Below are 22,253 nucleotides of genomic sequence, written 5' to 3'. Positions count from 1 at the left end.
TATTTTATTTTATAAATGGGGTTTCACTCTGTCACCCAGGCTAGAGTGCAATGGCTTGATCATAGCTCACTGCAGCCTTGAACTCCTGGGTTTAAGTAATCTCACCTCAGCCTCCTGAGTAGCTGGGACTACAAGCATGCGACACTATGCCTGGCCAAATTTTAAAATGTTTTGTAGAGACAGGATCTCCCTATGTTGCCCAGGCTTGTCTCAAACACCTGGCCTCAAGTGATCTTCATGGCTTGGCTTCCCAAAGTGCTAGGATAACAACAGGCATGAGCCACTGCGCCTGGCCTCATTACTGATATATTACACTTCAACCAAGTTTTACACATACACATACACACACAGAGATAAGATTTTGTAGAGTCCAGGCTCCTCTCCATCACTGGCTGCAGTAATGTTATGGCAAAATGCCCATATTGTTTTCAAATGTTGGCGTTGATGTGCACCCACAGCATTGACAGTAATGTAAAATTGATCAAATAAAACTAATTAGAAACTCTCAGAATTGGCATCCATTACCTTTCACTGCCCATCTTAACTTATTTTTACTCTGTATTCCTGAGATACTGGCTCCATTCTATTTCTATCTAGCAATCTCTTACATAAGGAACAAAAAATGTGGAGAATTCTGAGGACTGGGGAGAAAGAGCCAACATGTAATTGTGCAGTGAGCAGAGAATCTCACTGCTACAACCTTCTCTCAGCCTTCATCCTCAGGCCTAGTAACCTCATTAACCATCAAGTTGTTAAATGAGACATATTTAGTTTGAAGAGCCATTGCCCAAGGCTTCCCTACTCTATGCAATACTCCCTCCTTCTACCGGAAGGTGGACCCTTGACTTCAACAGGAAGTATTACTTTAGGACTTATCTGGGATCAGATGGCATAAGTTGTGTAAGTTGATGCATAAAAACTGTCTATAAAGAACACATTAAATTAACCCAACCTCAGTTAAGCCCTGCTATGTGTAATTCAGCAGCTATGAAATGGACTAAGACATAAACATGGGCCTTGCTGTGTACCGACAGAAGACAGGACATTTCTCTTGGAAAGCTTTGTGAATTGGGTCTTGGTTTTGAGGATGCTATATTCTCTATAAAAATGGAACTATTTGAACTTTTCAATGGAAAATCTTTCTCGAGTTTTAAGTAGACTGGCATTGTCCTGAAGAATCTATCTTTGTACTAACTTCCGTTTCTAGTCTGCCAAAATCTCTCTCATGCTCAGGCAATGAAGGACAACATGAAAGAAGTATTTCAATTGCACTTAAGCCACATTCATTGAAAGAGAATCTCCCTAGTCAGTGATGCGATACACCCTAAATGGGTACTACAATCCAGTGACCTTTAAACTGGAATATAACACTCCTAATCTGAATCACTTTCTCTTCTTGCCCCTACTCCTGTGCTTGTCCCCTGGGCCCTTTCAGTGTTATTGCTTTGCTGCCTTCTCCCTCTAGTTAGGTTTCTAGATTTCTGATTATTTCCCTGAAGAATTAGTTTACATTTATGTACTAAATAGCAGTTTTTACTCTGCTAATAATTTTTCTGCCTAAATTTTCTAAGTTACTCTATACGGTTTTGAGAGTGGAGAGATGAGGTTTTGGGGAGTTTCCGCTGGTCAGATATGTAATTTCTTTATCATTCTGCTTTTATATCACTAATAAAGATGTTAAATCAGACCTCACTTAAAGCTGATCTCTAGACATCACCCACCAAATCGTTACATTTTTATCTCTGATTGCCCTTGGGTATTACTGCCTCTTAACAAGATATTTCACTTCGATGGAGTGAAAACAGGTTAGAGGAAGCATCGCTCAGAGTCTTTAAAACGTTGTTTGTTCTCATATTCAGACTAAAGTAAAGGCTTTTGAATGAATGCGAGTATATATAGAGGACTAGGCTAGGCTGCTATGTAAAAAATACATTTAAAATGTAAATTGGAGAGAATTAGATTAAGAAAAAACACTAAGTCTTGGCTTAATTTACCATCTAAATATTAACAGTCCGCTTGATATTGGAATCTTACTGCAAAACAGTATAGGAAAGCATCACTTGAATTTTCTAGTTACCACACACCATTAAAATCAGACACTTTGCTATCTATGCACCTCATATGACTGACAAGTTTCCCAGACTTTGGGCAATTTTATTTGAACTGTGCCAGTATATAATGTAACCAAAAGATATAATGAGAGATAATGGGGGTTATAATGATATTATCTCTAATCCCTTAAGCTACACTGGCCCATACAGACAAGCATACAGGCACATATATATATATAAATAACTTCTTTGTAAATCACAGACTGTCCCTTACATCCAAGTGCTTATGGGAAACTAACACCTGCCGCCCCTAACACTTTCTCATTAGATGCTTCTCTAAACTCTCAAGGGTACTGTAATTAGTTCCTTTATCAAACAAACAAAAATGCTGTTTGGATGTTGTGAAATAGGTCTGCCTAGACAACATTTTGAATATGATCACTAACAGCACGTTTTTAGTTTGATGTCATCAAAAACATTGCCAAAATACAAATGGCTAACTAAATTTTTTAAGTGCTCATTTGGGATATTTTTATCATTTCAATTTTATTTGACAGTAGCCACAATTAACAGTTCATGAAACACTAGTTTTTATAAAAAGAAAAACACTATTGCAGGTATTGAAAATTTAGCAACATTTTTGTCAAAAGCTTTGACAATGTGTAAGATCTAATTTGCAAAATAGCCAAAGTAGTATGAAGACCTTTCTTGTCTGCCTTTTCCCCCCATTAAAAGCAGAAGGTATTAATCACCCAATCTCAAAGGCAGCTGACTGATGCTATTCACTGAGTAGGGCATTCTCACTAATGTGGCCCCATGAATAACTCTCAAGGCTTTTATTATTGCTCTGAGTGGACTCTTAGCAGCACAGCCTCCCTTTAGCAACCCTCATCCCCTCAGGCTCCAAAAGGATTATAGATAATGGCTGAAAGAAAGGATCATTGGTAAAAACAAAAGTTTTTAAAGGGAAAAAAATGGGAGCAAAGTGGACATATTGGAGACAAGTCATGATTCATGGCCTGTACTGTGTTCTGCCTCTTTCTCTCACTCAATACACTCTTTAGTTTTACTGCTGGATAAGAAGGGACTAAACCAGTGCACTTCTCCTAGCAACCAATATCAGTCAGCAAAGAAGGCATGTCATCTGCTCAAAGGGAAAACGGAAGAATTTGGGGTCACACAAAGCAGACACATGTTCTTTTGCATTTGATCCCAAATTGATTATCAAAAAGGATTCAGTAAATGCTAAATAATTCTGTTTTATGTGAATGTTAACAATCCATAGAACTAAATATCAGCTTGTCCACTTGCTATATAGTTAAGTGTCAAATGCTAGTCCAATCCACTTCATTTAAATGCTTAGTTTTTCACTTTTCCAACATACCCTATCACCCACTTCTTATAGATCATAGAGATCACTCCTCCCAGGTAAATCCTTGCACCTCCTAGACCATTTAATGCAAAGATTAGCTATAAACTTCTATAGTGCTCCATATTTAGCAAGTTAAGAATTGAATCTTGATGGAGATAGACAACATAAGCAATTGCCTGGTCATCTTATTTGTATGCCATGTTTAGCTGTTGCTTCAAAAGATAAAAACTGCTTTCCGAAAAGTTGAACAAACTGGAAATTTAAATTCAACGTGACCAGGCACGTTTACTGAGAGACTCAAAAATCTGGAGAGTTTCATAAGATCCAACTGATGAACATCATAGGTATTACAGTTTAACAGAAAAGCGTAATGAGAATTCATAGCCTAGAAAGGGTTCTTCTTAAAATAAAAGTTGTCTATTGGATTGTGAAGGCAGATAGAAGCCAGGTATCAAACAACCCAGTTTATTCATATCTTATAGCCATGCATATAGGGAGGGGAAGATAAAAGCCCACAATCTGTACCCACATGTTGAACATATTTTCCTGATTCTTTTTTTCTTTCATTTTGTATTAAAAGTTGATATTATTCAGGCTTTCAAAGCACAAAGGTGGGATTGCAACACTTTTAAAACACACTTAGCTACAAAATTATTTACACGTTTTCATGAGATTCAGTGAGGAACACAACAGTCACTGTTAGCGCTTCTTCTCTAGTGAAGTTATTAAACAGCATTGCCCATGTTAGAGAAGACAAGGAGGCTACAAAGCTCAACTGAATGACAGCTTGAACTTGTGAGTGCAAGGATCATACACTATTGAAATATTTTTTTCATTGTTCCTTTTTAACTCTTGAAATCAAGTGAAAAAATCATAGTGAAAAAAATTATCTTGAGACCATCTCGTTAAATGTTTTAACTCTTCATAGTCCTCTTTGCATAAAAGAAAAAAAAAAAAACACTGAGGAATGCTGTACCTGGTATTTTCTTTTTTTTTTTTTTTTGTTTCAATATAAAAGGTGGCATTCTTCCTACTCAGCTTCTCCTCCAATCCATGATAGAGATGGAGGGGAGGGGTAACACAATTGGCAATGGGGTAATGGATTCTTGTTGCTGACATTCAAAGGTATTTTAGAATACATAAGCTAAGGTATATTTATATTTAAGAAGGGCAAGCTGAAATGCCTTCTGTAATGTAATGAATCAACAAAGAACTTGATTTGCAATAACTATACTGTTTTATTTGGCAATACATTAAAGATTATTTAGAAATAGAGATATAAAACTCAAAACTGCCTATTGTTAGATTCATCCTATATTTCTCTTAATTCAATGTAACCTTGAAAACTATATTCTATAACTATCACATATATCTAAATAAATTAGTTTAAACATATTCCAGCATTTGCTAGGATTTGGACTATATATTGTAAAACTTTAAAGTTTAGCTCTAATCTTGATTTATAAAGATTTATAAACTTACCCTCATAAAGAAAAATTCTTGATTTAATTTTTTTGGAAAGTCAGAAGTTCTCCCTTTTTTGATTATACTTATGAACATTTTAATTGCTTGTAAGCGTTGCAGAGGTTTTGGACAAATCCCTTAAATTCTAGTCTGGTTTCAACTGGGTGTTCCCTGTTTAAACTTGAAAAGCCTTGTAATGGGATAGTTGAGTTATATTCCATGTTCTCCAGCTGAATTCCAAAACGGCTTAGGACCAAACACTAGAAAAAGAAATCCCACATCAATCCTTGTAACAGAAATTAAAAAGTGGCTGTTAATCCCCTCTCCTGTGCTAAAATTGCTCTGCTGCATATGGTTCCAGTTACAGTGGCCATAAACTAAGTACATTGACCTAACACTATTGTTTCCTTAGTATTACATTTTTTAATTCCATTTATTCATAAAGCATGTATAAGTACTGCTGGTCATTAACAAAGGGAAGTGGATATGAATCATAAGACTAATGAATTTCACCTATCATCAATATCTACACCCACATCATTGAGCTCACACCAAAATATGAAGATATACTCCATGCAGACTGGACAATAGACCATGATTATTTTAAAGATGAATGTTTAATGGTTTTGGATAATTTTTCTTCAGGCTAAATTTTCTTCAAAGGTACTCAAAGATAATAATAAACAGTAGAATTTTAAACAGAAGTACTTAGAATAATAGAATTTAAGGTTGAGGGAGATCTTGGAGATTATACAGTCAAATCTCATCTTTTTTTGGTAAGGTAAAAGGTCATACAATTAATAACCTACTAGGATAGTCAATACTGGAATCCAAAGCCCCTGCTTACCAAAGATGTGTCCCTTCCACAATTTTACTGATACTGTTTTATTTAGGCTATCTTACTGATATACACAATAACTCACTATGCAAATATGATCAGTGGGTAATCAAATAAGTTATTATAATTAATGTCTACACTAAAATAAGAAAGATAAGTGGACTACCTAGAAAAAATTAGTGTGTAGAGACTGAATGTTAATTTTTAAAAAGATTTTCTGTACTAGGAGTGTTTATTCAGAACTCAGTAAGTTTGTCTTACATAAGACTTATTTTCATGTTACTTTACATTAATATCAAAAGAACTAGATAAAAAATATTCTGGATAAAATATAAATCAGTCAACATGTACCAAAATGCAAGGTTATACAAACATATTCTATTTGTTAACAAATCGCTGTTTGTAGTATTCCTCTCTTGTTTATTTCTTTCATTCATAACACCATTCGTTTGCAAGTCCCATTTGTTCTGTAATCAGCATATGATGCAATGGAAACACACATGTCATAGCATGTTTGCACAGTTGCATAGGTGTGGCCACAGATCAGTTCCCTTAAGAGGCAACAAAAATTCTTAATCAGTTATCTGAAGACTGATGCTTGAAAAATCATATTAAAATTATCCTGAAGTGCCCTAATGTACTCCATAATTAGTCTGATAGCCAAAGTTCTCTTCTAATTATTTTCCTTGTTCATACCAGGCAGGAAATAAAAATACACAATAATAAATCTTATAAAGTACCAGGCACTGTTCAGAGCAATATATCACACACACACACACACACACACACACTCACACAGATATATATAAAATATACTCCTATATTCATTTATTCCCCAAAACTGTATGAGATAGACATTATTACCACATCCATTTTACAGATAAGAACACTGAGGCATAGAAAGTTTAAATTACTTGTTTAAACTCACTCAGTAGTATTTGTTGACTAACCATCTTTCAATTATCATCTTCTCTACAGACAAATTACGTTGCAATTGACCCAGACTTCTTGCCTTTTCCTTACCACACCTTTGTCATCTCCATGTCATTTCTTGTTACTTCTTTTGCTGGAATGCAATTCCTGATCTTTCTGCCTATCAAAACTCCACTGTTCCTCTAAGGCCCAGGGTAAGTGATTCATTTGGTGTTGATGCTTCCTAGATTGTATCAGCTGGAAATCCCCTATTCTTTCTCTGAATTCTCAGACCTCCCATTTAGCAGGCACTACTATTTTGTTCTAGTGACTTGAACTTGTGTTACCTTCCCTACTACGTAGTGATCTCCTTGAATGTGGGAATAATTTAACAGGTCACTATGTTCCTCACAGAGCCAAGCAAGTTGTCTTATCTATAAATAGGTGGTCAATAAGCAGCTGTTGAATCAAAAGAATAACTTCAGCATATCTAACCTAATTCTCTTACTGACATGTTCAGAGAACAGCTGGTCGCTTTCAGTGACAAGATTCTGGAACTTTTGTTAAGGAGTTCCAGGGGTAGGAACCCAGCAATAGCCTCTCACAGGAAGAATCATGGTATAGAAATAAAGCATCCTGGACTCTAGTTTCAGCTCTGTCACTATGTAGCCACGGGATCTATGACAAGGCATATAAAATCTCTGAGCTTCAGTTCTCCACGTATCCAACCAGTAAGAGAGTTGTGTCACATAATTGCAAATATTTCTTCTAGCTCTGAGATGCTATCATTTTAGGATTTATATGTAGTATTGCTAAGGTTTCTGCTAAAAGTGACAAGTTCAATTGAGTTACTGTATTTGCAAAATTTTACAAAGCAACTAAAGAAGACTTAGAAGACTAGAATCACTGAAGAGATTAGAAATTAGGACTATTGGAAATAAGACATATTATTGTAAAATAAAACTGTTTCGGTGCAAAACATCAAATCCAACTCATAAAGGCCATTCAATACTTTATTTGCAAGATGAATTAAAATAAAATTTTTGTCTCATATATTGCTAGTGGGAATGCAAACTGGTATAGCTCTTTTGGAAAACAGTCTTGCAATTCCTCAAAAGGTTAAACATAGAGTTAAAACATGACCTAGCAATTAACCACTCCAGGTTAAATGAAGACATATGTCCACACAAAAACTAGTATACAAATATTCAAAGCAGCAATATTTATAATAGTCAAAAAGTAAAAACAACCTAAATGTCCATCAGCTAATAAACCAAAGGATAAATGACATAGAATATTATTTGGCAATAAATAGGAATGAAGTACTGATACAGGCTACAACAGACGACCTCGGGAAAACATTATGCTAAGGGAAATAAGCGAGTCATAAAATACCATATATAGTATGATCCCATTTATATGAAATTTCCAGAATAAATTAATCTATAGAGATAGAAAGTAAACCTGTGGTTTCCTATGGTTTGTAAAGGAGTAGTCAAACAGAGCATGGAGTTTCTTTTATGGGTGATTAAAAACATTCCAAAATTAGACTGTTGTGATGGTTGCATAACTCTGTGAATATACTAAAAACACTGAATCGTACACTTTAAAGGATTGAATTATGGAATATGAATTACATTTCAATAAAGCTATTGGGAAAAAAAGAAAATACAAATAGCAAAATTTAGAGAGTATGAGTATCTCAGTTTTAAAAAATAAATTATTTCCAGTTGTAGCCTCTTGAATTTATTTTTTAACATCAAAAGTAAGTCTATAAAGAAGGTCCCATTTGCCAAATTCCTGGGTATATCTCCCTTTAGTGTCAGTAATGGTAAACGAGGCCCTCCCTGGTCATGATAATCGCAACAGCAAGGAGGGTAAGACAATGCCCATTACAGGGGATATTACTTTTAATCTTCTTCTTTTTCAATTCTTAGAGAGCTATATATTTGGGGACCAATTTTAGAAATAATCTATTTGATTCTATCTCCAAACTGAATAATCATTTTTATTTGTTGCAAATGGTTAAGTAGAAAGTGAAAGCTGCCTTAAATGTACAGAAAAGTCTCAATTTCTGGATTAGATATCATCACATAAGTCAATGTTCCTCACTATAGGACAGTGTATATGATACCATGAAGACATATCAGAATAATTTGCAGGAGGGTTTTGTCAAAATAGTCATACCGCTCAACAGTGTGCTAAAAAACACAGTAATATTTTTATGAGGATCCAGGGAGATAGATCCAGGGAGAAAATCACTATTATAGAGAATGTTATTTTTAAGCTTTATTATTAATTTATTTATTTATCTTTAGGGACAGGGTCTTATTATATTGCTCAGGCTGAACTTATATTCCTAGGCTCAAGCAATCTTCCCACCTCAGCCTCTATAGAATATTCTTTGTTAGATGGAAAAGAGGACTATCAAAGCAAATGGTAAATTCTGTATGTCCTGCCAGGTGAAAGATAGAATATTTAATCACCAGAAATCAGGATGTCATTTGAGTCAAAATATATATGTTCGATAACTCTCTGTCTCTGTATCTAACTCTCTCTCTCTCTCTCTGCACACACACACACACACACACACACACATCCTAGTTCAAATGGTGAATGTTTCATGTTTTGTGCTAGGGCCTGAAAATTAACACCCCGAAAGCACTCCATAAGAACATTCTCATTTATTCAACAAAAATTTGAATATCTACTATGTCATTCAGTACTCTAGGCACTGGAGGTACATTGGCAAACATGACAGACAGAGCTAAGTTCCTGCACTGGGAGCTTAGTGGAGGAGTCAGACAATAAACAAACCAACGCCTACCCCTCGATTGTCGGGAAAATATTCTCCCTGGGTCTCTCAAGTTTCTGCATGTCTTGCTAGCAGAAGACTAACTGCACTTTTGATCCAAACTTTCTTTTCAAGGATATTTATACAGCAAACAGCCTTAGAAAATACAGATGGTCTCTCCTGAGAACAGAAGGAAGCGTTATATCATGTCCAGTATGATAAAGAAAATGGCTTGCTCCAGGGCAAAGATTAAGCAAGTTACCTTATTACCTGTTATAAAATACCTAGGTCCCACACTCAGGGTTTCTCAGCTGTGAGGCTAACCCACCATGTGTACCTCACATACCTGGGCCCCTCCACATTATCCCCAAGGGACTAAAGAGGCTAAGGAAATCAACACAAGTATGAAGTCATGCTGATTATTGTGGCATGACTGGTGAAGTCTGTCATTTCTGACCCAAGAATCTCATATCTTCTGCCAGTATTCATGAGGTTGTAGCAGTGTAACTTCTTAGACTACTACAACTATATATAGACACATACACACACACACACACACACACACACACACACGCTCTCCAGGGGGTAAGTGCTATGAAAAAAAAAAATTTAAGGCAGGTTAAAAAAAAAAAGGCAGCCCAATAGAGTTCCAAGTGAAGTAATATTAGACTGGGTGGCCCATATTTCTGAAGAGATGATATTTGAATAGGAACTTATTAAATCAATTGAAAGACTTACCCATGTAAGGATCTGGAGTAGAGCATTTCTAGTAGAGGAGAGAACAAATGCAAAGGCCATGACTCACTACATGTAAATAAAAGTCCTAAATCAAGGCTATAAGTAGACAGTGTGAGCAGATGATGTCAGAGAGGTAGAAAAAGTTCTGAACTTGTAGAGTCTTGCAAACTTGTGAAGAGCTCTGAGTGGAAACCATGAATAAGGAGCTGCTAGAAAACGTGTGTTTTATTTACAGTCCCTCTGGCCCCTCTGTGGAAAACTGGGATGGGGTAAGATATGAGAATAAGAGGAACAGGAATGGAAGCAGGATGATCATTTACCAGACTATTGCAACAGTCCTGATTTTGACCAGAATGACAGTAGTTAAGTTAGTAAAAAAACATTTGGTATCTAATTATCTGAAAATGCATCAAAACAATATGACGAATTAATGGATACATACAGGAACAGATAAATGATTAGATAGGTGTAATCAAGTATAATGAAATAATGGTAGAATCTGGGTGGGGATATCAGAGTGTTCACTGTGAAATTCTTTCAGCTTTGCTGAATGTTTGAAAATGTTCATAAAATATTGGAGAAAAAAATCACAAACACACACACGAAATAGTTGAAATCAGGAGAGATTTCCAAGGGCTCACCAACAAGTTGAATATAGGCTATGAGAAGAAGTCAAGAATGATTACTAGTTTAGGATCATGGAAAAGTCTGAGAATAGTGAATCCATTTACTGAAATGAAAATGACAAGAAAGAGGAGTAGATTCTATCCTGGGCTTGAGATTGATATATCCTCATTAGACATGAAACAAAGATGTCAAGTAATTGGGAGAAAAGTCATGCACTGCTGCAGGCACTGGAGATACAACAGTATATAGAAGAGCCAAGCTGTGTCCTCATGAATCATATATTCCTCCATGTAATAATTAGGGAAATTTGAGAAGTATCAGTATAAACATGTATTTAAAACTCATAGGATTAGATGAATGATTCTAATGATTATCTGCAAATGGAAGAGAAAACACTAAGGATTGAGGCCTAGGTTACTTCAACACTGTTTCAAGTTAGTGACTGGTATTTTGGATGAGCATGATACTCTTTAGATGCTACATTACATCTCTATCATGGTATAACACACTGCTAAGACATTGAAAGAATTTATAGAAATTTCTCCTTAAAATACCATTGATAATCATTCACTTATTCTATATGCAATAATCTTTTTTTTTAAAGAGGAAGCAAGTCAATACCCATGTCAATGTATTGGTTAAGTTTGATAGATCTACACCTGGAGACATTGTAAGAAACATAAGTTTTCTTTAAAAATAAAAGGCACTATGAAAGGGCACTCTGTAAGTTTCCATTGTCTTCTTGAATTCAGATCTGGAGATTTCTGCTTGTCTAAACTGGAAAAAGATAGGATCTATATGATATGACTTTGCATAAAGTTATATGAGGTACTGTTAAAGAAAAGTGAGAAAGATAAAACCCCCATTCAATATACCCAAAAGTAAAATATTATCATTTTGTATATTATTAACATATCTCCCTTAAATACAGATCTTTAAATATGCAAGAGACACTTTCATCTATCTTATTCACTATTCAAATGTTTTCTAAGTCTTTTCACCAGGCCTCCCCCCTCAAAAAAAGGAGAATAAGAGGGAAAGGAAAAAAAAGAAAAAGAATGAGAAGAAAGACAAAAAGAAGGAGAATGAGAAGTGGAGGAAGAAAGAAGGAGGAAGAGGAGGAGAAATACCTAAGAATATAATCTTTTCACATAATACTCTTCAAAAACCAAATTGCACATGCGAGTAAATTTATCTCGTATACACTTCAGGAATTACTTAAGCAGATATTACTTGGCACACACACATCCCACATACATAAGCTCCCTTCATTACTATATATGCATCCAAATTTATATAATGTACTTATATATCAATACTTTTATTGTCAAAGCTGCTATTTTATACAGGCTGCTCAGGGAAGAAATGGCCAGAACTGTTCTTTTTGTGTATTCATGACCTTTTTTTTCTTTACGATATTCTTGTTTAATGTTCTAAGAAATCCTTTTGGTTTATGGTCCACATGTTGCATAGCATCAAAGGTTATTCAAACAAAGCCAATTCAAATGTGATATTACTGCATAGCTACAAGAACAAATTTCAGGTTACTTATATGCAATTTAAGTTCTGAAATGGACTACATATGGCTACAGTAATAAGCCCATTACTGAAAGAAGCACTTCAGCAAAATGTATAAACCTCTGTAAGAGATTATACATCTATACTATGAACACACACTATCTTTATCTTTCCAAATATCATGTGTGCCATTTTCATTTAGGAATAGTTAAGTAGTAAAGATGAGAAAACCATTCTCATTTTAAAAACACCTTTTCACAAGTATTGTGGCATTATTGGATTGATGCAATATATGGGATATAGATGTAATTAGAAAGTCTTGTGATGGTTCATATTAGTTCCCCATAAGTAACTGCAAAACTATATTCTTATTTAAAAATGAAGAAAATGTGGAAAACAAAGGCTACATACTCAATATATATTCTCCTATATACTGGTAGAGAAAAATTAACATGTGGTTAATTAATCTGTATCAAATGAGAAAATCTTTATTTATATCCCAAATAGAAAAGTTTGCCTGTAGTTCTCAACTAGCTTCATATTTATCTTCTGTAGATTGCTACAGGGACAAAATCATAAATAATATTAGCACATATCTTACATGAAGAGGGAAAACTCCAACATTTTTCATACACTATAAAAATGCACATATAAATAACCCACCAAGCAAATTTCAATGCAAATCTATGTATCATTTGTCACTGAATAAAATTAATTTCTGTGTCTAGCACAAGGATAGTCAGTATATCTTTGAAATGGTACAAGCTTCTCTAAATCTGAAATTCATATGGAGAATAAGCACACACCTCTAAGAAGGATAATGAGTGAATAGAAACCATAGAATCCTGGAAAAATAACAAAGCTTACAGGTCCTACAAACCAACCTCCTCATTATATATGTGAACACTGGGTCCCAAAGTGTTGAAACAGCCTAGAGGGCAGTGTTGTCCACAATCCAAATTTTAAACAATCCCCATGGAGAAGCTGTCATCATTCCGAAGTATCCAAAGGCAATCCAATGTCAAACGTACAATTTATATACTAATTTCCTCAGAATGTCCATAGTTTCCTTTGCTTTGACATAGCAGATGCTAAATGCAAAACTAGTTTCACACAAAAAATTTAGCATTGCCTTTTCAGTCTCAACTCCTCACTCCCAGCATTTTTCACTACATTACTATGAATTCTGCTGCATAATTGTGACCCAGACACAAATTGCCTCCTTATCCTCTGATGTTAAACCAGAACAAAGGTTCTAGGTGTGTCTGTAAGGCAGGAGGGGGACGGTGTGGAAGAGAAAGAAGAGAAGAGAGAGAGGGATAAAAGAGGGAGAGAGAAGGGAGGGAGGTTAGAAAGGAAGGAGGGAGGGAAGGAAGGAGGAGAGAAATGATGTCTTGCTACTGCTGTTCCAGCAAGCCGGTTAATTGCATTTGTTTCATATATCTCCAAACACCCTGGTACATTAATTACATTCTGTAACACCAAGCTTTTCTGATTTCCTATGTCACTTCCACTGAGCAATTTAATTGTATTCCTACTAGCGACACACTGGTAAAAAAAAAAAAAAAGAAAAAACACAAAACTTGGTGATAATTCTGTAGTTTAATATATACCTTATACATACATTTCTGTTATTGAGATATGTAAATTAATGGTTTATGAGGACATATTATTTCAAAAGTTATACCAAAGTCTTCTTATCATGATAATCAAACACATTTGGAACAAATGGGTAAACCTTTTTGTTATGGTAATGTAAATGTATTGAAGAAGAAAATAAATGCATGGCGAATGATTGCAGATATCATAGATATTGCCATAGTGTAATTTACAGTAATTAATTCCTAAACATCTACTACTTAGAAGGGGGAAAGGGAGAAGCAGTGCGCAAACATGCATCCCTCCCCTACTATCACTGGGGGGCAAAGGTACTCATGTAGTCCATGATTGAAAACAGCTACTTGACAGTAGGTAAACTCATCTGTATTGCCTCATGTTTATAGAAAAGCTTCCTTTTCGAGTCCAATACATTGGGTTGTCTGCAGCAGCAGCTGCCAGGAACAAAGTTAGCTACCACAGATGGGCAAAAATAGGCAATGTCCCAAATAATGAATTCGTCCACAATGCAAATGCTGGAGAAAAGTTTATGTAGCAACAAGCCATTATAATGGCTCAGATATTTGCAGCGATACACTTCAGATTCTTTACAAGCCCGGTAAGTAATTAACAAATCTAAAGTACTACAATCCACATTTCTAGGAAAAAGAAAGGCTCTAGTCCTGTTATACCAATCCTTGCCATTGATATAAAAATTAAAGTCTCTGAGAAGGTTAATACCAAACATTCTTTTGACTTTTGTCTTTTGAAAACTAACCAAAAAGCATGTTAATGATTATTTCTCCTCTCCATTCAAAAGAGCTACAAACAAGGATTTTGCAATAGTCTCACAAGAAATTGACATCCTGTGCAAATATCCCAGGAAACCAAATCTGAACAAAAGACAGGAGAATCTGAGGCAGAAGGCTTTCTGCTTTACAGGCTCACTCAACCTAAAGGGAGACACCTACAGCACCTGTTTCAGGTCCCCATTGTGTTTGCCCACTGGGGACTGAGCTGGTACAGGAGTGTTCCGCTCCTGTAGCCAGCCCGTAGCTGATGCTGTGTCCTTCTGGAGCCTCGCCCAGTCTTACTTTTGACAGTTTTCTCCCTGTGATCTAAATTCTTCATTCTGATTTAATGCTAGGAGGGCATTTGCTGGCACACAGGTGATACACATTGATCCCTGAGATACCCCATCTCAAATTTCTAACCCATTGAACCTTCCTTGGAGTGTCTATTACTATATTTCTTTGCTTGAATTTCTAAGCCAAAGTTCAGACACAAGAGCACACATCAAATAGAGATCAGGCACAACAGTATTAGGTTCCTTCAGGAGATTTACTTCAATATTTCTTTTTCTAACCAAACTGGGAGCCCATCATTTTACTATCCAACTCCTTAAAGTAATGAAGTACATTGCGACAACACTAACAATAGGTGACCACTAACTAACATGATCAACTTGCAGCAGTTTAGAAACAAAAGACTTAAAAAAAAACCTTTGCCCCCAAAGAGCCCATGCCTGTCCAAAACGGACTAACAGACAAAATGTCATTTTATTTATAACCCACATTCCACTCAGAAAGAAATGATTTGGAGAGGGGGGTGGGCAAAAGAGATAAAAGCATTTTTAACTTACCATCAATCCGAACATATAAAAATCCACAGAGCAGTAGTTGTGTAAACATCAGCAGACTCATTTTGACATATTAAAAAGGATCCAGATTGTTTAAGAAACCAATCCCAGAGAGCAAACGTACAAAAATAAGTATCAAAAGAAGAGGTAGGTCCAAAGTTTAGACTTTCCTAGATACTAATTAAAGTCGAGAAGAACAAATCGCAAGATCAGAAGGGGTTGGCGGGGAGGTCTTGAATGGGGCACATTTAGATCCATCCAAATTAGCAGAGGGCACTTCAAAGGCTGCTGTATTTCCACACTCTGGCTTCCTAAATTCCCACAAATTCAGCCCAGCCGGAGGAGGGATTATTCAAGTGTGTCTAACCCTCTGTCCTTAGGCTCCATTACAATCCAAAGCCAAGTTTTTTCTTCAGAAGTCAAGAAGATGAAGGGGGAGGAAAAAGACCAAATTCCTAGAAAGTGTTCCACAAACTTGCCAGAGCGCTGCCGAAAAACCATTGGCCTGCCTACTGGTTTGCTTTCCCCCGTGTCCTTCTCCGTAGCAGCTTCACGTCCGGAGGTTTTTTTTTTTTTTTTTCACTTAACTTCCATAATAAGGATGTGTCAAAGCAACACTTTGCAGGCGGGCAGACTTGGCGGGCCTCTCCTTTGCAGCCTTGCTGCCTCCCTCCACCTCTCTTGTTTCCAAAAGAGAGGAAAAGGGAAATCAGGACGACTCGGGTGGAGAATCCGAACTCCTACGTGGTGGGGCTGCAGGGAGGGAGGGAAGAAAGGAGGGAGGGAGGGACGGGGCTGAGGCTGCGGCCGCCCCCGCGGTGCCGCCTCTGAGCGATTGTGCCCCGGGCGGCAGCGGGCGACAGCGGAGCGGGGCGTGTGCGCCCAGCCGGGGAGCGGGAGAGGAAAGGAGCGCACAGTCCAGCCGCCAGGCGCGGTCCAGCCGCTTGCCCGGGACCGGCCGCCAGTCCCCCCCGGTCCAGCCGCGGCTGCTGTCGCTGCGCCCGCAGCCCGACAGCAGAGCGTCCGCCTCCTCCAGCAGCTGCAGCGGTGGAAGGACTTACAGGAGGGAAGGCGAGGAGGCGGGCGGGGAAGGGAGGAATGAAAGCTGCTTGGAGTCTGCCCCGGGGAGAGGGGCGGGGGGATGAGGGGGTGCGCGGAGCCCTCCACCTCCAGACTCCGCCACCCGCCAGAGCAGGGGGCGCCAGCCCGCTGGGGAGTAGGAGGGGGCGTTCTGGAGAGCGGAGAGTGCTAGGGGGACGGAAATTAACAAATTGGGAACCCCGGCGGCTGCCTAGGGCGGAGGACACCGGTCAACTCCTTCCCCTTCTCGGCGCCTCCCAGTTCCCCCTCTTCCCTCCTCGGGAGGGGATAGGTGGGCTCTAGCCTCTCGCTCCTCGCCGCGTCCCGTTTAATGGGCAGGTAATTTTCTCGGTGAGTGATTTCATGGAAGCCCTTCCTAATTATTCATCCCTCCGTCTGTCGGAGCTGCACGCGCTTTCTGGAAAAGGATCATCCTCCAGGACCCAGGGCGCAGCCTCATTACCCGTTAAAATCACACAAACACTCACTCTTCACCTTTTAGCAAAATGAGAAGCTAAGCGAGAGAAAGAAAAGGAAAGGATACGAAACATAACCACCACCTTTTGGACCGGAAAGGTTGTGTATGGGTGCTTCCTATGGTTAAAGCAGCACAGGAAAAAAGGGGAGGGGGGAGGCCCACAGACATCTCTAACCTCTGCTGGCTCGTTTTAGCCAAGATCTATGGCCCCCTGCGGTGTCCCGGGGGGGAGGAGAGAGGGGAACGGGTGGCATCACCTCTTATGTTACTCAGTTGCTTATGACCCCTCACAGATGAGTTTGATGCGAGATCGTGGGATGGAAGGAGTTCAGCGGAAGATGCTTAGGATGAGGAACCAACCGGGATCAAAGAGCTCAGAGGCGAGGGATCCCCGAAGTCTTTACCCTCCAGAGACTAGCACCTCTGAAAAGAAATTCGGAAAACATAGGCTCTGATCCAGGAAAGCTGAAAACGCAGCTGAGCTAAGTAAGAAAAGCCCCCAAAGAGCCAAATTTCAGCCCAAAGACGACAAAACCCTGAAAATTAAGGCAACCGCTACCACGTGAATGTCATTCACTACCAGGGATGATTAAGGAAGGCCAGGTTAGATCAAAAGGATGCCGGTGTCTGCGGTGCCCCGGTGTGGCCGGTGTGGCTGGGCCCACGTGTGATCACAGGCTTGCTGGTAGCTGTTTGATGCTTGTTCGGTTGATTAGAAGGCGACTTATAGGAACTCACGCCCGTCCCTGAGCCGAGCTAAATACTGGATGGTGAGTCTTTAGTTCCCCCTACTGGAAAACATTAGGAAAGATTCTCTCCACATGAGGCCGTTTGAGGAAGTCTTTTGTTTGGAGGCCACATTTTGGGGCTGCCAGTTAATTTAGTTCTCCCTTGCCTATTATGGGCGTGATATTGTATGTTTTAAAAAATGGTCAACGACATCCAAGCAATTAGGAGCGTTCTTATGACATCTCAGCATGCTTGAAAATTATGGTAATGAAATAGTCTTGCAAGAGAATAAAACAAGCCACTTCTTGTGAAGCATTAAGAGTAATTTAGGCACACTTTTGATCTACAGTATTTAGTTGTAAAGAAAAAAGTGCATTAGTGTGCTGAAGTTAAATCTCTTGAATTCTCACAGTAACGATTCTGAATGTGGCATTGTTTTAGTATCCTATTTTTAAAAAGGCTTAACCATTAAGAATAAACAAGTTCACATGGTAGCTTTTTGTTGTCCCCATTCCAAAAGGCTGAGAAATCTGAATTGGATTATAGTGTGGTCTGGAAAAAAAAACCAAAATTCATTGGATTGACATCCCTTTTGCCTCCTGAAGCATTGGAAAATAATTGATAATAATTTAAAACTCTCATTGTAAACATTTAGACTTGATTTGAAGTCTGGGATTACAAAGTCTAGTTCATTTCTCTAAATAACCCATGCCCCAGTCTTTTTTATCTCAGTCAAATTTCCTTAGATGGTTGAAAATTTTTAAATGTTCTTTATAGAAGAAAATGAATGTTCCTAGTAAAACAATGCAGGAATTAACAAATCATATGCAGTTGACCCTTGGACAACATGAATTTGAACTGCATAGGTCCACTTATAAATGGATTTTTTTTTTCAAACAAAGGAGGATTGAAAATACAGTATTAATTAACTGGATGAAAACCCAGGGCCAACTTTAAGTATACCCAGGTTCTACAGGGTGGACTGTAGGACTTGAGTTATGTGTAGATTGTGGTATATATGGGAGTCCTGGAACCAATCCCCTGAATACTGAGGGACAACTGTAGGCTCATAAGATCTTTAATTTTAAGATGGGTCTTGGAAAGGAAGATATTAACACATTTCACTTAAACGAGTTTTCTCATGGCTATTTATCAGGCAAAAGATAGATTCTATTTTATACTTGATAGACTCAGCATCTGTAAATGCCTTTCCTTAAGTAACCTGTAAAATCACTCAGAGGCAGAAAGAGTGTCTGTGGGAAGCAGAAGGGATAGGTTGGATGAGATTGACCTACCACCAATTGCTGATGTGCTTTAAGGCAGAAAAATGTTGTTTCATGTCTCACACAGGAAGTTATCCTTGTGTAGAGTGTGACAAATGGCTGCACACAGAGAAGAGGTTTATTTAAGGGAAATCTCTTTGGTTATATTTAATTGGTATGTTTTCCCAAGCATCATTATTTTGCATTCATAATTATGTTACCTACTAAAAATGACACAGCAACCAAGTGATCGACTAGTGTGCCATCTTTTCTGCCATATACTACCTAAATTTTGACATAATATCTGTAACAAAAGAATTTTAGAAGCCATGTTTTCCACTTTTCTAGAAGACAAGTTCATAACTGATTTTTTAAAAAAATACTTCATCAGTATTTCATTTGATATAAAATGTGACTAAGGAAATACAATTTTATAAGAATCTCATCCAATATGATAGTTTAGGACTCACACTAAATCACCAGAGTATCAAGTGCTCAGTCAGAAATTTAATATGGACAAAGTTAAGTCCATAGGTATGAAGATACCACCTTCTGAGAGACCTGATAAGATCCTGTATTAGAGAAATGTGTATATTTCAATTAAATTTAACACACTTTTAGTGAGTATGTTAGAAATGGATTTCTTACTCTAAATATTTGTTTAATTAAAGGAAAGCCTTTAAAACCTGAATCTTCTAGTAGAAGTTGGAAATTTGATTTTAGCAGTGCTTTACTTAAAAACATTTTTAAAGATTTTCTTTAAGTCAAAAAGCCAGAAATGGCTTAGAACAATGAATCCCCCTGGCCACCAAATTAGAGGGTCTAAGATATAGAAAATCAAATGGGAATTTGGCTTCAATATCTTTCCAAATATGAATTGTTTTTTCTTCTCTAAACAAAGAACTGAATAGAAAACTGTACATGGAAAAAATAGAAAAATGTACAGGCTTTTTTATGTAAAACTTGAAATGGTATTATTACATACTCAAATGTACCCACCAGATGAATATATATTTTAATACATGTAAAGATGACTGTGTATAAAGGACTATCATTAACCCTAATTTGGGTAAGGTAATCAAATGGCCTTGTGATTGAATTTCTGAGTTGGCATTCCTGGAGAACTATAAAATAACCATATGAAGGCAATCTGCACAATATAGGAAATAAAATATTAAATATTTCTTTTTTATACCAGATTCCCCAAGGTTGTGGTATAAATCAAAAAACCCCAATCCCTTTTTTTACTCTTTACAACATGTTATTTTTATAATTGCAAGGAAGCATATATAGAAAAATCAAAGGTTTGATTCAGAATAATAATAATTTTAATGTATGCTACCTTGTCGTGAGCACTTACTATGTGTCAGGAATTGTGCTAGTTTTTAAAAATTCATTATATTGTTAAATCCCTATAAGAGCCTTATGTGGTTGATATTATTCCCGTTGCATAGATGAGAAAAATGAAGATTAGATATCCAGCCCAAGTTAATAAAGGGAACAATCTTCCTCTGAATCCAGAACTGACTGTAAAATCTGTGGTCTTAAATTTAGGCCGTGCTTCTTCCTGGAATTGATTTAAAACATCTACTATGTTGTAGAAATATTATAACACTACAATAAATTACTTTGATCAATTTTTGTGGGAAAAAAAAACCTGTTGTACCAAAACATACAGAAATATGTGATAATTTTTTTTTTTTTTTCAAAATCAAAGAATCTTTTTAAAGCCATTGCTTGGCTTGAATTTTTCTATATAAGATTGTCTTACCACACTATATAGAAACATCACATTTAAATGAAATGTATGAGTTATTATCTACAAAAGGACACAGGACAATTAAAATAAGTGAAGCATTAAAAATTCTAATTGTAGAAGGATGACTCATTTGTTCCTCCATAATTTTTTTTCTTTATTACATTCCACCTTGTTCCAAAAAAAGATTTGAGGAAGCCAAGGTGTAAAATGAATATTATTCCTCTGAAATATGTTCAAAGTTCCTGATTTGAATCAATTCATTTTGAAGTAGTCACTAATACTTCTCTATATGTAATAAGTATATCTATATAGCTATTTATGAATAGTATTTTGGGTACATTACATGGAGTTGTTAAAATACTCCAATTGAAATCTGGAAGTATTTAAGTTGACTGAAATATAGCAACATTTCATAAAAATAAGTGTTTTCTGACAAATAATCATCACTTGTGTTCAAGAAAGAAGTTTTTTCCTTTCTTTAGAATTAAAATCAATTTGGAAAATGATTTTCTTCCTTGATTGAATAGTTTAGTAATACTTCCAAAATTAGCATAGCTTTTGAATAAATACAATATTATAGTAAATAGTATATAATATTGAGGCACAATTTCTCTAAGTGTCTATACTTTAAAATTTGGAATGTTTTACATCACATAAAGGTACCTCAGAGGTCATTGTTGAGATTCTATTTATCTTCCTAATGTCAGTACAAGATTGTCAAACACCCCATTATCCGCATCTGAGTAAAGTACAAATCCTAAACTCCTGCTAAGAGTTAAAAAGTAGCTCTTTGGTAGTACCAAAGACGATACCTTCTCATCTAAATTAGGCTAATGCTTTTACAGAATGAGCAGAATTATCAATATCACCAAAAAAAAAAAAAAAAACCCCACACTATATCTAAACATGCCATTTCAATCACTGGCCATGACAGGCTAGGCTTGGTATGTGTGCAAGGACTTTTTCCTGCTTATCATTATATCATTTCTTTCAAAAGATCTGAAGCTCTTATTTTACTATATAACCTAGGTTCAATGACGTAAAATAATACACTTTTTGCTATTTTTATACCATAATTTCATGAACACAAGAAAATCCCTTTGATTCTTTGCCAAATTATTCCAAATCCATCTGCTCCAATCTGGACTTTGTATAATTAAATTCTAGCAACACATAACTGTAATCCTAATAGGAAAATTTATTTGAAATCCAAAACAGAATTTTTGTTCCTCTTCAAAAGAAGGGATTATTGAAGATTTGGAAAAAGGTGACTGATATCTATAGGTTTCTTAGGTATCCATAGAGTTTTATACTTATCTGTTTACTGAATTATCTTTCAGACAAGTTTCATAATGGATTCTTTTTTTTTTTTTTATTTTTTCCTGGGCCTGGAGAC

The 22,253-nt window shown here is 36.7% G+C and overlaps 1 protein-coding gene across 24 annotated transcripts in view; it reads right to left on the bottom strand.

The window, feature by feature from the left end:
- The window catches only part of ROBO2 (roundabout guidance receptor 2), a 1,642,423-nt gene that overhangs the window by 578,211 nt on the left and 1,041,959 nt on the right, over positions 1-22,253 (bottom strand). For 8 of the 24 annotated variants that reach the window (XM_069475025.1, XM_069475022.1, XM_069475037.1 and 5 more), the window contains exon 1: positions 15,553-16,294. The exons of the other annotated variants lie outside the window; for them this stretch is intronic. In XM_069475025.1, coding sequence (XP_069331126.1) covers positions 15,553-15,613 — 61 coding nt within the window. In that variant the 5' untranslated portion in view covers positions 15,614-16,294. Of the gene's footprint in view, positions 1-15,552; positions 16,295-22,253 lie in introns of those variants that run through there. 24 annotated transcript variants of the gene reach the window in all.

The sequence above is a fragment of the Eulemur rufifrons genome, chromosome 7, assembly GCF_041146395.1.
Source record: "Eulemur rufifrons isolate Redbay chromosome 7, OSU_ERuf_1, whole genome shotgun sequence".
NCBI classification, from domain to species: Eukaryota; Metazoa; Chordata; class Mammalia; order Primates; family Lemuridae; genus Eulemur; species Eulemur rufifrons.
Note: the sequence above shows the minus strand (reverse complement) of the source record. Positions and strands in the feature narration are given on the sequence as shown.